Source organism: Lampris incognitus, chromosome 17, assembly GCF_029633865.1.
Source record: "Lampris incognitus isolate fLamInc1 chromosome 17, fLamInc1.hap2, whole genome shotgun sequence".
Lineage (NCBI taxonomy): Eukaryota > Metazoa > Chordata > Actinopteri > Lampriformes > Lampridae > Lampris > Lampris incognitus.
In genome coordinates, this window is record NC_079227.1 from 18,825,651 (window position 1) to 18,841,963 (window position 16,313).

Genomic DNA, 16,313 nt, shown 5'->3' on the forward strand with positions numbered 1-16,313 from the left:
GTTTCATTCTGTTCTGTTCTTCTTAAACCTGTACAGACTGGACGGTTAAAGTACCTGGAACTTGCTTACTTATTATGTCTTTATTCACATAAACACACTACACGTTACGTTCAGCCCTAGCGTGTCACACTCAAATTGGTCCCCGGAACAACAACAACAATAATATTGTTACATCTTTTCCCTTTTCCCAGTTAAGTCCCTTACTCTTAACATATGACTTATTCTCCGTGGTCAATATTATCCATCCGCCCATTATCTGAACTGCTTATCCTGCTCGTATGGTTAACATCATTACGGATATGAATTTCAATATCACAACAAATAAAATCCTCTTTTTCAGAACTACCATGTCACTGAAGTTATAAATACAGATACACATAACCAAACACTGTATTCAAATAAACTGCATATACATTCCATTTTTCCTTTTTTTCCCAACCAAACCTTATGCTATTCTCAGTCTTTGCAAGAGTCCCAAACCCATAATCTTATCACTGAGTGAAGTCTTTCAGGTAGCGAGGTCTGATAATCTGAAGACCCGACCTGTAGTGATAGCGTGTTGGTCTCCTGCTTGACTCTGATCTACCCCTTCCACCTTTGGTGTGTGTCTCTCAGTCCCTATTTGTATATGTGCAGTGGTTGCGTCTGAGATGACGACGATTCCTTCTCAGAACACCTACCGACTCCAGTTCCACCTCATAAGATCTGTGGTTTACAGGTTTAATCACCTTTGCTACTTTCCAGATCTTGTGTGGTTCGAAGGGTTGAACACTGTCCCCTTTCTTAAGAGTGCCCATGTCCTTGGCAGTGCAGTTGTAGTATTTCTCTGTCTGTTGTGAGTTGTTTGTTATCTCTGGCTCCAACATTGTCTTTGGTAGGAATAAGGGTGCTTATTCCTACCAAAGTCCTCTGAGTACAGAGGACTTTGGTAGGTCATAATATAATCCCAGTGCAGAGATTTCTCAGAAGTCTCTGTAATGGGCTTGTATTATGACCTTGGCTTGGTGTGTTTCAATGGTCCAATATAGCCAAGTATGGATCCTGTCTCACAGCCACAGCTTTCAGCATGAGACGTTTGGCTGTCTTTACTGCTGCTGACTCTGCTTTGCCATTACGCTGGGCATATCCAGGTGAAGCTGTCCTGTGTTTAAACTCCCACATTTGACTGAATCGCTGAAACTCCTGAGACACATATTGCGGTCCGTTGTTCGAAATGACATCCCCTGTCCCTGTCATGCAAAGTGGGCCTTTGTTACAGTAGCTACTAATCCCCACCCACCCACACACACACACATTATATATATATAAAGCATAACATGAAAACTGAATGACGCAATGAATGTTGGATAGATGCTCAGATTAATGTCATTAATCTAGCTTAAAACACCTATAAAAACATCCCAAATGTATATCAGAACGGTGATTCATTTCGGCAATATGTTAACGTTTTATAGCTTTGTTTTAATCCTTCCCTATTTCATTTTAGTGTGCCCCTTTGGTGTCAATGGCTAACACTTGCTTAATGACGGTTACACAAGGAAACTATTACTTAATGAGTACTACACAGGGATATTATTTAGAAAATACAGATTCTCTGTCAAGAAGTTTGACATAAAACATTTTAGGAATTCATTTCAAAACTTTGCATTCAGATATTGGTCAAATTGTTCAACATATGAAATTTAATCTGCAAGTTTATGTATGCAAGTATGAAAGCCTGCATATGTGGATGTGTGTCCGAGAGAAGATAGGCACTGCAAACACACACTGCATTCAGATGAAGGTCCCTCTGCACCAGCCCTAGGGTTTTGTGATGGCCTTGGCTCTGCCATACGTAGATCGAATCGATTGCGGCGATACAAGGAGCTCTCGACCTCTACCAGATATGACTGTGGAGCCACTTTCCGCAGACACACTCCCCATTGCCAGATGCCTGTCCTGTCCCCTGGTAGTGGCTTCATCCGAACTGCTTCTCCTACTGCGAGCTCAGGTAAATCCTTAGCGGTCCTTAGCAGGCGAGATTTGTCTCCTGTGCCGCAGTTTATCTACAACATCCATGACAACGCGTGGCTCAAGAAGTGCATCAACCACTGGCAGAGCGGACTTTAAACGCTGTGACATCAGTCGTTGGGCAGGACTGCTGTCCATACCCTCCGTTGGGGTGTTTCTCTATTGTAAGATTGCCTTCCAGGCATCCTCGCCATCCCGTAGTGCTTTCTTGCACAGGTTCTTTGCAATTTTGACCACTGCTTCCGCCTTCCCATTGGCCTTGGGGTGCCTTGGTGAGGAGGTGATATGGTCAACCCCCACTCCACAGCGAATTGGCGGAACTGAGTACAGGCGAACTGGGGCCCATTGTCAGAAATGACCCTGTCAGATTGCCCATAACGAGCAAATTGAGTCTTGCATCGTTTTATTGTTAACTCCGCGCTAAGGTCTGGCAATCTCCCAGAAATCTGAGTAGTGATCAACTACCATCAGAAAGTCTTTCCCACTGTGGAAAAGATCCAGACTTATGATTTGCCAGGAGCATGTGGGCAGTTCATGGCTCAGCATTGTCTCCTTTTGCTGCTCAATCGCATACTCATTGCATGTAGAGCATTTACTGACATAATCCTTGACTTCGCTCTGCATTCCAGGCCAGTATATGGTGTCCCGTGCTTGTCTGTAGCAGGCCTCGCCACCGATGTGACTGCCATGTACTCTGGCAAGCATCTCAGGACGCAACGTTTTTGGGATCACCACTCTTTGCCCCCAAATGATGGCAGACCTTGGTCTGAGTACATTTTCAGTGTGGTGCTACTATGCTTTAGTTTCTCTCTGGGAGCTAGCCTCTTCTTGTCCCTGAGACTCATGACGTTGCACGAAGCTCCTGAGTCAAGCTGGCATCTCTGTAGTTTGCCATTCAGGCGGGGATTGACAAACCATTTCTTGCCTTTTGTTCCCACTGCACCAATGCTTTCTGTTGCATACACATCATTTGTGTCCATGACTGTGTTGTCTTTATCCATGTTCAGTCCCTCAACTGCGTGGAGTTTACCATCCTTTTTCTTATTTGCTGGGCAGTGTTCTCTTCCCCACTCATGTGCTGTGCCACAGTATTTGCATGTATTGCAGTATTTGCCCCCACCTTGTGATCTGGTGTTCCCACTCATTTTCTCCGTAGTACTGGCTGATCTTTTGAATATTTGTTTCCCTACAACATTGACATTGTCCACGAGTGATCTCTCCTGCTCCATGGATCTCAACTGCAAATCGCTCAGCTTTGCTGCTCTGCATGCTTCAATAGCCCTGGCTAGAGTCAAGTCCTTTTCCCTTAACAAGCGTCTGCGTGTGCCCTCTTTAGCAATGCCGATGACTATCCTGTCCCTGATTAAGTCATCTCTTGGGGCTCCATATTCACATGTGGACGCTTTCTCCCTGAGCCGAGTCACAAAACAGTCTACTGTTTCACCTCCCTCTTGTTTACAACAGCCAAAAACGTGGCGCTCATAAATCACATTTTTAGCGGGTTTGAAATACCTTTCCAGTGAGTCCAGCATGACGGTCGCGTCTTCTTGCTGTGCGTCGGTCAGATTTAAGTTGTGTTTGTAGACATGTCGACATTCAACCCCCATGACACTCCTCAGAGTCGCCGCCTGGACCTTCTTGTCCTTGTCCACCAGCCCTGTGGCTAAAGCATAATCTTCATATTCTGCTCGGAAGATTTCCCAGTTCGCACTCAGGCTGCCACTGAGCTTCATCGGAGCTGGCGGGGGTATGGTCGCGGCCATGGCTATTCACTGCTGTTACTGTGGTACGGCTAGCTAGCATTAGCAAAACAAAAAACTTGCAAAACTCGCTTGACGGCTCAATGTCCCTTCAGCCACCAAATCGCCGAATCAAAGGTCCGCTTCTGATACCATGTTTGAGCTAGCGGTGTGTAAAAACGAGGCATACTCCAAGTTTAGTTAAGGGGCTTTAGTGTCGAACTGTTAAGTATCAACAATACAGAGATGAACTGATGCACGCAGGAAACTGCGTGCCTTACGTAACATTAGCTACAGTTAACATCCACTGGGTGGTGCTATAATACCACCCGTAACAACACACACACGCACGCACACACACACGTGCATGCGCACACACGCATGCGCACGCACACAAACAGCTGCAGTTCATTCTGTATGACCCACCCACTACTCCCCCATTATGCAACATGGTGGTACTCTTGGCTTGGAATTTGAAGCCTTTTTCATATAAGCAGCAGGCCTTCAGTGAGATGAAGAGATACACAGCTCCACAATCTCGGGGATTCCAGGTAGGCAACAGTAGCTCTCAATCTGTTCAATTCCCGCAACAGCTCAGAAAGAGTAAAACTGACAAACTTGTGACGATCCCTCATGAAAATGTTCGTTTTGTTTACGGCATGTTTACACTGTCTGCCTTTGCTTTTCTCTTAATGAGTTTCTGTACTTTGCACTAAGCTTATCGCTCTTAAACGGTGGCAAGGACTAAAATAATCACTGCATGGTGAAAAAGTTTGCTTGTAAGCTTTTACACCCCCACAGTTTTAGGGGAAAGGAAGTATTCAAAAACATAACAGGCCACCAAGGAAATGCTTTTGCATGCTATGCACGGACACTGTGGTGTGAGCAATTTCACTGCTGCATACAGATGAGAGTCTACGTTTTTACTGGAGATAATATGTATTCCCTTGCACTACAAGCTCTTAAAGCTATATCTGACTTTTTTTACTTAAATTACACTTTCATTGTTGAGTATGAGTATCTGAAAATGTATGTTCCACCAGTTAAAACCAAAAACAGCTGTTCTGGTTATACATTATCCCATCACTCATTTTGTTTCCTTTGGCAAGTCCACCCAAAAGTCATACTTAACTGAACCATTTTTCTTCTTTTTTTTATGAATGGGGAATGGTTTTCGATGTTTTTTTTTTCTTCCTTCGTGTAATTCATGCAACCATAAGTCCAGGGGGATAAAAGGCTTAAAACACTTGATCATTACACAGCCAACGGTAACAACTGCAGCCCATTATTAACATAAACACGACAATATCGCAACAGCCTGCGACACAGAGCTCTTATAATTCTACAATCAATTAACGGATAATCAGAATCAGAATCATGTTTATTGGCCATGTAGGTTTGCACATACATGGAATTTGACTCCGGTTTTGTGGCTCTCTCAGTGTAATTAACATAGAATAACAACACTACAACACAACAACAGATATATACACAAGGATTAACTATATACAGGTGAAATAAGAGGTGATAAAGTGCAATGGTGCAGAGAATATATGAGAGATGCTGAAATAGATGATAGCAGGTTACTTACATACATGCCTGAGGTAGATGGACATGACAGAGTGTACCAGTATATGTACAATGTACAGTACAGTATATACAAAATGGTTGGATTTATTGAGTGTTAAGCATTCATTTGAAAGAAATTGTTCTTGTGTCTGGTTGTTTTGGGGTACAGTGTTCTGTAACGCCTACCAGAGGGGATGAGTTGGAATGTAGGTTGTAGGAATGTAGGTTGGAACGCAGGTTGTGACCAGGGTGTGATGGGTCTGCAGTCATGCTGCCTGCCCATTTCCTGGAGGTGTATAAGTCCTGAATGGGGGGGGGGGGGGGGCAGGTTGGCACCAATGATTTTCTCTGCAGACCTAACTGTCTGTGGTAGTCTGTCCCTGTCCTGTTTGGTTGCTGAGCCAAACCAGACATTGATGGATGTGCAGAGGACAGACTGGATTATTGCAGTGTAGGACTGGATCAGCAGTTCCTGAAGCAGGTTGAATTTCTTGAGATGGCGGAGAAAGTGCATCCTCTGTTGGGCCTTTTTGATGATTTTGTCTACAATGGACGCTCACCTTAGGTCCTGGGAGATTGTGTAACCCATTATTTTAAATCCTTGTCCTACCCAATCTCCCTTTCTTGAAAATACAGTTCTTCTTTGTCACTAAATGGCAATAGAGATGAGTTAAAATGAGCTAAAATTCTGAACAGGTTTGCATATTCTGGATAATGCTTTGTGTTATCAAGGTGGGTTTTGCATCAATTTAATCTGTGGATGTACTGGTGGGTCCATCCTATGCCTGGTCAATGTAGGCTGGGTTCAGAGCAACTGTTGATTATTTTATGATCATCTTTTGACTTTAATACTGGAATGCAACAGCGACAAGTATAAAAAAAGCCCTTTCAAGATTTGAGAATTACTATGCTATAACTTTATTAGTATGTCATAAAGTTTAATTTTGTTCACAACAAACTGACGTATGTTCTTTTCATGTTTAGAGTTGAGCCATGCAGCATCTTCCAGGATATACCTTTGTGCTACTGGTGGTGACTTTAGCCCTCCTGGATGGTCCCGCTGTCCAGGCTGGAAAGATTCTTGTCTTCCCGTGGATGGCAGCCATTGGGTCAATATGAACCTACTAATCCAAGGCCTCCACGCTAGGGGTCATGAGGTCACCGTAATCCGCACGGCCAGTAGCTGGTACATCAAAGAAGAAGCCCCACACTACCGTTCCGTCACCATCACCCTGCCAGAAGCCATCATCTTCGAGGAGCAGGACTTTTTTGTTACCTTCCTGGTCAAGATGCTGGCAATCCAGAAGGAAGGAGCATCTGTATTGGCTTTTGTGTCTTTCAGCAGAGAAATGCTCAAAATGGTGTCAACGCTCCACCAACAGGCCAGTCAGCTGGCAGTGGAGATATTTGAGAATAAAGTTCTGATGCAGCGTCTTCGGGATACTCAGTATGATGTGGCTCTCATTGACCCAGGTTTGCCTGTGGGAGTTCTGGTGGCCCACGAGCTCAAGCTACCCACTGTTTTGAATGTGAGACTGATCCCAACTGGTGAGGGCCATTTTGTGACAGCTCCCTTACCGCTATCCGACGTACCAACCTCTGGATATGTTGTTTCAGACAAGATGACCTTTGGGCAAAGGCTCAAAAACATGCTCTACTATTTCCTCGGCATCTTGGTTGATAGATATATTGTAAGCCCTCATTATAATATACTTGTTGACAGGTACCTTGAACCAGATGTGAGCTTCTATCATCTCTTGCGAGGGGTAGACATGTGGCTGATGAGGGTGGATTTTGTCTTTGAGTTCCCTAGGCCCACCATGCCGAACATTGCATACATTGGTGGTTTTCAATGTAAGCCCTCAGAGCCTTTGCCGTCAGAGCTGGAGGAGTTTGTTCAAAGCTCTGGGGACCACGGCGTTATCCTGATGTCACTTGGGACATTGATTAAAGGCTTACCTGTTGAGATCACCTCGACAATCGCTGCCGCCTTTGCCCAGCTTCCACAGAAGGTCATATGGAGGCATGCAGGTGAGCGGCCCAACAGTTTGGGCAACAACACCCTGCTGGTAAAATGGATGCCTCAGAATGATCTCTTGGGTCATCCAAAGGTCAAAGCTTTCGTGGCTCATGGTGGCACTAATGGAATTTATGAATCCATTTACCATGGTGTGCTGGTTGTAGGTTTACCCCTCCTGTTTGACCAGTTGGAAAACCTTTTAAGACTTGAAGTGCGGGGGGCTGCTAAGATGTTAGATGTGACCCAAATCACCAGCGAGAGCTTCCTTGAAGCGGTACAAGAGGTTCTTGACAATCCTTCCTACAGGTATAATATGCAGCGACTCTCCAATCTTTATCGGGACAAGCCAATGCATCCTTTGGATACTGCCTTCTACTGGATTGAGTTTGTTATGCGGCACAAAGGAGCAGGGCACTTACGCACTGAATCCTATAAGATGCCCTGGTACTCCTATTATTCTCTGGATGTTTTATGCTTATTGTTGATTGTGGGGTTGATCTTGGCAGTCATTACAGTTGGATCAATATGCTTAGTCTGCCTCAGACTGTCCAGGAGAAGCAAACCCAAGAAAGACTAGTAACTGGCTCTTTACATGAAGCTAGTGTCCATCAAATGAACAAGTCATCCTTTTTTTTCGGGGGGGATTTTTAGTTCCCCGCTTTTTCTCCCCAGCTGTATCCAGCCAATTACCCCACTCTTCTGAGCTGTCCCACTCGCTGCTTCACCCCCTCTGCTGGGCCAGGGAGGGCAGCAGACTACCATATGCCTCCTCCGATACAGGTGGAGTCACCAGCCACTGCTTTTCACCTGACAGTGAGGCATTTCGCCAGAGGGATGTAGCGCGTGGGAGGATCACGCCACTCCCCCCAGTTCCCCCTCCCTCCTGAACAAGCGCCCCGACCGACTAGACACATATCCACATCCGGCTTCCCACCCGCAGACGTGGCCAATTGTGTCAGTAGGGCTGCCCGATGACGCCAGAGGTAACACGGGGATTCGAACTGGCGATCCCTGTGCTGGTATACAACAGAATAGACCGCCACGCCACCCGGACACCCCTGAACAAGTCATCTTAAACACACACATACTACACACAATGTGATTTTTTTTTATAAATCATACACAGACACACACACACACAAATATTTATACACATATATGTATGACTATATTCAGGGGCGCCGTCAGCCTAGCCGAGGCCCGGGACTAGATGATCTCGCGAGGCCCCCCGCCGTGCACTATAAATCATCTCATGTAGGCTACATATGAATCTGTTCTGACCTCTATGTCAAGGAAAATAAGCAATAATAGAATAATAAGCTTTTTTGTTACTGAGAAACACTTAGTTAAATCTTCATGGATATTTATTTTTGACAAAATATTCCAGCAGATTATTTTAAGGTTAGGGGTCAGTTTGATGCCCCCCGATCTGAGGCCCGGGGATAACTGTCCCCTTTGTCCCCCCCTGTTGGCGCCCCTGACTATATTTATATACATATTAGACTTGATATCCTCATAGGAAGGCAGGTTGAAAACTCACCTTTTTAAGAACTGCTACCCTGTTACTTGTTCTTAGCAAAAAAAAAATCTTTCTTACACTTTTACTTTAGCACTGGTTTTGCTCTTAGATGCTTGTTTAGACCTCTGATGACTACTAGTTCTCCTGATTTCTTACATTAAATGCACTTATTGTAAGTCGCTTTGGATAAAAGTGTCAGCTAAATGACTGTAATGTAATGTAATGCTTTGTAAATTTATCAATATGAAAATTTGAATTAAAATCAATTGTGATTGCTCAGATTTATACATTGTGAAAAAAGAGGAAAATACTACCTGAACTAATTACGGTAGATTTTTTTTCTGCTTCAATAGGACATTGGATATTGAAACCACAAATATGAAGACATTAACAAGACAAGAAAGTGTTTAATTATAGCATAAAATATGTAAGTCAACATCACATTTATTGTCAATACACGACCTCATATGGGTATATTACATTCAGATGGGAAATGCATACTAACCTTTCACCTGGTTGGTCACAACCACAAGTTCACCAAACATCGGTCAAAGTCTGTACAGCTCAAAGGGAAGTCCATCTGTCCTTTGAGCTGAAGAGGAACCAACCCATCTGTGTTGCATAATGCAATGGCTCTGCTATTGTTTGTTCAGCCACATCCACTTCACCTCCAACTGGCTGGTTCCCACCGGCTGGGATTACATATGAGTGTTTAAACATGAACAAAACTATAAAGATTATGTATTGCCTTTGTAATAAAAAATAACATAAAATAAAAAATGTGTTGCCCTTATTAAACTGGTTTGAATAATGTACTGCAATTGCATACATGTGATTTGTAGAAAACCCCTTTTGTAATTAGCAACATTAAACACGTCAATTTGTTTTGCCGGGTGTCTCTCCGCCTGCCGCCCAATGACTGCTGGTAAAGGCTCCAGCATCCCGCGACCCTGAGTAGGATAAGCGGCTTGGATAATGGATGGAGTGGATGGATTTATAAAATAAAACAAAAAATTCGTTTTTTGGTGCTATATCAAGAGCTCTTTTCACAAATCCATCTGTAGGAGACATCACAAGAGCCATCCATCCAGGAACTGTGTTCTCTTTCACTTGTGTCTATATGTCCACAGTCCTCTCCTTTAGGGTTGTCCAGCTTCCAGTCATCAGGCTCAGTTCCTTTTCCAGGTCTGTTCAGCCAGAATCTGAAGAAATAGCAACAACATGCAAGTTACATCCCCTTTTTCTTTGTCATGTGTCCCTGGGTTATCAAAACAAGCCACAATTCGTTCTCCTCACATCGCATGTTATCGACAGGGTTGCCTAAATCTTATTATGACAGGACACATTATTCCACTGGCTGGAGAAATATTACACATAATGCCGCAACAAAATGATTCCATCTGCATGCATATTTGGAATATTACAGCAAAACACCTGATATAGTAGAACACATATAGAACAGTATATTAAATGATCACAGTATGCAAGCATTACAGTTTAATCACCAGGAGACATTTTAAGAGTTTTATTTCTAAATAAAATATTTAAAGAGTAACCATTATTGATGACATGAAATTGAATAAAATGGGGAACAAATCATGATGCTTAAAGATTATATTTGGGCCTTATTTCAGCCTTATTAACAGTGCAGCAGACACAGAGAGGAAGCATACATGGTACACGGTACACCCTTATCTGGTTATACCCAGTGTTGGGGAGTAACGGAATACATGTAAGGGTGTTATGTATTTAGAATACAAAATACGAGTAACTATATTCAAATACAGTTACAATTTAAATTTATGGTATTCGGAATACAGTTAGATTCTTAAAATTAATGGATTACTTTTTTTTCCCTTTGGTGCCATTCTTATTTTAAGAGGATTGCGACACAAAATGCAGTGAAAGTGATACCTAAATGTTAGTTCAACAGTAAATTCAGTAAAACAGTATGCTATATTTTCATCTTTGTCTAAGGTTTTTCATTCTAACAGCTATGGAAATAAAGAAAAGGACATGGAAAAGTTCTCTTCTTTCTTTTTTTTTACCAGATAAAAAATCATAGATCTTTTGTGTTTACATGCTCCTCTAGCCTTTGTTAATATATGTTTAAGATGACTCAGATGCATTCAGCCAGTTGATACAATAGAAGAAACAGAATAGACTACTCAAGTAAGTAGCATTGTGTGAATGCTACATATACTGTTACACACAATGTAAGAAAATATTAAAGTAATCCAAAGTATTTAAAATACGTTACTCACATTGAGTAATCTAACAGAATACATTACAAATTACACTTCATGACATATATTTTGTAATCTGTAGCAGGATACATTTTAAAAGTAACCCTCCCAACACTGGTTATACCACCAGGATGCCCTTTCAATGTACTTTTTAGGAATACAAAGTAACTTAAGTTCTTCAGGTAATGTTTTTTTCCCTCCAAAATAACCTCATTTCATTTCACATCGCTAATTTACATGTACCACACTGAGGCTATTGACCATATTAGTGATGATTTGCATTGCAAGTACATAGTTATCCCCATGCTTAATGGTTTTCTATTAGGTAATACATTGGTCTTGTGACCCAGGCTCTTTAAAACATTTTTATTGAAGTGGAGACCCATTACTAATAAGCAGGATGCACATTTCAGCACCTGCATCATGATGTGAGAAACACTTGGGTAACCTTGTATAACCCAGAAACATTATTCCCATGATTACAGTCAAAAATAAACAATGGCCTAGAATACTGTAACCTGTTACTTTAAAGAATGCACTGATCCCCTCAGTAATGGAAACACCTGGCAGCCTTGTTTGTGCTTATATTTTACTCTTGTTGCAACCAAACACGTGCAAATCCAATGCAAATATTCAGTCAAGGTCGGGTAAATAACAGTCATGCTGGTGGAAACAAGAACCGGTCACGTCAAATAGCCTTTAATTTGATGCCTAAACAGTGAGCTGTAATGTGCAGTGTAACCATCGCTATCTCAAGGAAATAAGTACTCGTTTGCCTTGGTCAAGTGCCTCTGACATTACCCAAGCTCTGAAGTGACCGGGCTGCTATCGACCCAGTGCCAGTCTCCCTCTTTCTCTGCATCTGTCATGCCAATCCAAATCCTGGTGTTTGCCTGGTCCAGGGCCTTGCCGGTGGCAAAAATAAAACTCTACAGAGTAAAAACCATGAAGAAGCAAGATAACTAGCGGTTAGGTGACAGGAACAAATGACCAGTTCTCTCAGTATTTTTTTTTTCATTTGGATTTCCCCCCTTTTTCTCCTCAATTTTACTTGGCCTATTACCCCACTATTCCGAGCCGTCCTCGTCGCTGCTCCACCCCCTCTGCCAATCTGGGGAGGGCTGTAGACTACCACATGATTCCTCCGATACATGTGGAGACACCAGCTGCTTCTTTTCACCTGACAGTGAGGAGTTTCGCCATGGGAATGTAGCACCAGGGGGACGTAGCGCGTGGGAGGATCATGCTATTCCCCCCAGTTCCCCCACAAACAGGTGCCCCGACCGACCAGAGGAGGCGCTAGTACAGCAACGACGACACATACCCACATCTGGCTTCCCACCCGCAGACATGGCCAGTTGTGTCTGTAGGGATTCCCAACCAAGCCAGAGGTAACACGGGGATTTGAACCAGTGATCCCCGTGTTGGTAGGCAACGGAATAGACCGCCACGCTACCCAGACAGAGTTTTGTTTTTGTTTTTTTAAGTGTCCTATCAAAGAGTTGCATTTCATGACCTAAATTAAACAGACTATAACAGTTCGCACAATCAAAAGAAAATTTTTGCTAGAATTAGGAACTGATATGAATGGAAATGTGTCTGTGCTTGTTTTTGTCTCTTACCTGTTCTTGCTTGGTGTTAATGATGAGCAGGTCGCCACCCTGTGTCTGACACCAGGCTCTGCTGGCCTTCCAGGTGAGCGTGCGAGAGGAGAAGTAGTAACACCTGTTCTGGAACAGTTTCCAGCTCCCATGACATCTTTTGCAAATCCTCTCTGTGGAGAAGGATTGAGAAAATCCTATTACCACGATCTATAATATGTGGTTCCTCATTGTTTTGTGCTACAGGTTTAATCTTGTCATGATGTGATACATTATTTGAACTGTGAAAAGGGACCACTACTCAGTTAGGCTAAATTTCCCACATAATCCCTCCGGTCAATGAGTCAGTATTTATGAGAATTAACAATTAAGTGAGAAACCACAGGACCGCAACTTGAACCTGTCACTTTGTCTCATATGAAAATGAAATCTGCAGCTGGTGTTTTGAGATTAAAATCAGAAAAGAAAGCAAGAGGTAACTGTGGGAACCCACCCAGCTTTTAGTTTTGCTTTGGGAGGTAAGCAAGTTCACTGGCACACTTGAACATAATGACTAAATGTTACTCTTTGAGGAGAAAACAGAATAAATGTAATGTTGTAAAGCCGTACCATTCGTCTTCTGGTTAACCACGGGGCAGTAGAGGTCTAGAGAGCGAAAGGCCTCGTTCATCGAACGCATTTCCGCCAACATCCTGTCCATCTCTTCCTGTCTGCTTCTCTTTTTCTCAGCTGCATCCTTCCTCTCTCTGTCAAGCAGGGTGGTCAGGTTCTTGTTTCGCTCTTGGAACTCCTCGACCATCCCTTGGATATGCGTATTGTTTTGTAATACTTCCTCACAGTCATCCCACAGGAAACAGTCTCTTTCAATCCTCTCAGTCAGATTCTGGATTTCTCCTTGAAACTGGGAATGTCTTTCCAGGAGGTCTTGGTTTTGCTCTTTGGCTTGAAACAGCTCATACTTCAAAAGGGTGTTTGCTGCAGAGAGGTTGTCTCTCTCCTCTTCTATCTGCACATAGGACTTTATTAGCCTGGCAACAGATTGGGACATGTTCCATTCCTTTTCCTCCAGCTCATTGCTGTACTGGACCAGCTGGTCGTTGTCTTGTGTGAGCTGTAAGTTTACAGAGGTCAGATTTGTGATTTCAACATGCAACTGGTTGCTCTCCAAAATCATTGCGTGGTTAATGGAGGTGAGATTGTTCAAGCTTCTGTTAAGGACTTTGGTCTCCTCAACAAGCCGGGCATGGCGTTGCTTCAAGTTCTGGTTGTCTCTTTCCAGTTTATCGTTCTCCTCAGTAGCGGTGAGGTAATGCTGGCTGATGTTCTGGTAGTCAAAGAGAAGACTCTTCCACTCTGGCTTGTTTTCTGATTCATCGTTATCTACAAATTAAAGACAATTTTTTTCCACTTTTGTCAACATAGGGGAGAAAATGTTGCTTCTCCAGGTTCCTCTAGCGATGCTAAGAAAGAATTAATTAGAACTAAAATTAGAATTAATTAGAAGAGAGGAAAAAGGAATGAAAACCTCGTGCATTATTTTTCTACAACCAAACATTACCTCAAGTACACTATTATCATTCTGACTAATATCTCAAAAAATATGGAGGACCTGTATTTTGCAAAAATTAGATTTTCACCAAATATTAGCAGCCGGCTCTGTGAGGATAGGATCAACTTTTTTCAACTTTGTCAGAATCTAACAGGAAACTCTCTCTGATTTGTCCATCATACATACACAACATGGCGAGTGCTATGCAGGTCACCAGCATCACGAAGCAGAGAGTGGACAGAGCAACCACGGTGTAAAGCGGATGACCCATAGCTGGTTTCTTGATGTATGGGCAAACCGAACCTGAAATAAAAGATTTTTTTAAGTTGGTCATGGTCATCATCATTACCATTATTATTTACAATTTACAATTACAGATTGGGTGGCACGGTGGCCCACTGGTTAGCGCTGTCGCCTCACAGCAAGAAGGTCCTGGGTTCAAACCCCAGGGTTGTCCAACCTTGGGGGTCATCCCAGGTCATCCTCTGTGAGGAGTCTGCATGTTCTCCCCGTATCTGTGGTGGGTTTTCTCCAGGTGCTCCGGTTTCCCCCCACCATCTAACATACATGCATGTTAGGGTTAATACTCCTGTCTGTGCCCCTGACCAAGGCAACAGAACTGGAGTTGGTCCCCGGGCGCTGCAGCTTCCTGCTGCTCCTAGCTACACAGCTAGGATGGGTTAAATGCAGAGCACAATTTCCCCATGGGGATTAATAGAGTATATCATCAAATTATCATCATCATCATCATCATCATAAATGAACATATTGTCTATTTTTTTATTTATAGTGTTTTCATTGTTTATATAGTCTTTTGTTTTTTACATTACAAAGCCATGGCAGCAACTTTAGACATTTACAAGTTCTCAAAGTGTAGATGAATTGGGAGACATTAGGATGCTTTGAACGCGAGATCTCTTTGGTATTGAAAGGACTGCTTTACTCACATAGCTGTGATTCTTGCTTGGCTGGTGTCTTTGGGTTTGCTGCAGGCGATGGGATCCAATGTTGCTTCTCCATCCTACTTGTAAAGGGCGTCTCTGGCTCCAGCAGGACAGAACAGAGGCTTTTAAACAGCACCAGGAACAACCCCGGCAGAGATTAAATGCAAACTCATTTTGTTCGGTCTGTTTTATCTTCGTCTAAAAGGATGCACGGTGTTAAAAGTTACACGGAGTCTCCAGGTGTGAGGTTTTGTGTGTCTGGGCTTGACATACAGTAGCTTCAATGGCATGAATATGCTGCTTGTTCAAAACATAAGCCAGACATCTTAGCAGCTATTGTGTATTGTGTGTCAGCGGACTTGTACTGCAGATAGATGCAGAAAAGAAAAAAAAGTTTTAAAGTCTTATTAACTCTTCTGATTAAAGGTTTCTGTTGTTTTCCTGCTGTGTACCATCAAGGTACTACAGTTTCATCATTGTTCTACCCATGCGTCAAAGTATTATGTTTAACCTGCAGCTCAGGGCACAAGTTATTTACTCAGGACTCATGAGAAGGAAGACTTCAGATCTCAAATCAAAATATAATTAAATAAATATAATACCTAGTTATTATGAATAATAAATAATATGAATATATAAAAATACAAACACAAAAATATAAAATATAACAAAATATAATATATAAATAAATAAATAAAATATATAAAATATGATAAAATCAAATATGTTTAACCTACAGCACATGGCACAAGTCATTTACTCAGGACTCAGGAGGAGGAAGATTTCAGATCTCAAATCAAAATATAATTAGCATTATGTCATTATTCATTACAACCAACACAACATGTTATGAGCATGGTCTTTCTCATCTGATCTGACTGGTTACAAAGAAAAAAAAACAGGAGGTTAATTTTTATAAAGTAAGGACTTACCACACTATTGTAGCGTGACCACCAAGGCTTGATGTATGTTGGGAAAGTTATCTGGTTAAGACAGTAGTTTGGTCACTAAAACGTGAGTTTTGGGGTTGCTCTGAGATAAGGTGACTGGGTTGTGATGAAGAAAGGAGAGCGGTCTAGGTCTGCCTATGACTAATTTATACCTCTCTTAGTACCC

General features: G+C 42.5%; 1 protein-coding gene and 1 pseudogene across 1 annotated transcript; one reads left to right on the forward strand and one right to left on the reverse strand.

Moving 5' to 3' along the window:
- Positions 1-4,243: 4,243 nt before the first annotated feature.
- Positions 4,244-7,915, forward strand: LOC130127340 (UDP-glucuronosyltransferase 2A2-like; annotated as a pseudogene).
- Positions 7,916-8,517: 602 nt separating this feature from the next.
- On the reverse strand, positions 8,518-15,273 carry LOC130127132 (CD209 antigen-like). The gene is made up of 6 exons (XM_056296705.1): positions 15,201-15,273; positions 14,440-14,556; positions 13,314-14,084; positions 12,726-12,877; positions 11,905-12,032; positions 8,518-10,059 (listed from the first exon to the last, which is right to left on the reverse strand). Exons 1-6 carry the CDS (start codon positions 15,271-15,273, stop codon positions 9,891-9,893), a joined length of 1,410 nt encoding a protein of 469 aa, XP_056152680.1. The 3' UTR covers positions 8,518-9,890.
- Between the last annotated feature and the right edge of the window lie 1,040 nt (positions 15,274-16,313).

Bases quoted from the DNA above. Each gene is read 5' to 3' on its own strand.
- LOC130127132 (XM_056296705.1), bottom strand. From the start codon at position 15,273: ATGGAGAAGCAACATTGGATCCCATCGCCTGCAGCAAACCCAAAGACA. The intron at 14,557-15,200 runs GTGAGTAAAGCA...CTTTTATTTCAG, and splicing joins CAAGCAAGAATCACAGCTAT to GTTCGGTTTGCCCATACATC. The intron at 10,060-11,904 runs GTAATGTCAGAG...CTATTTCTTCAG, and splicing joins CCGGTCACTTCAGAGCTTGG to ATTCTGGCTGAACAGACCTG.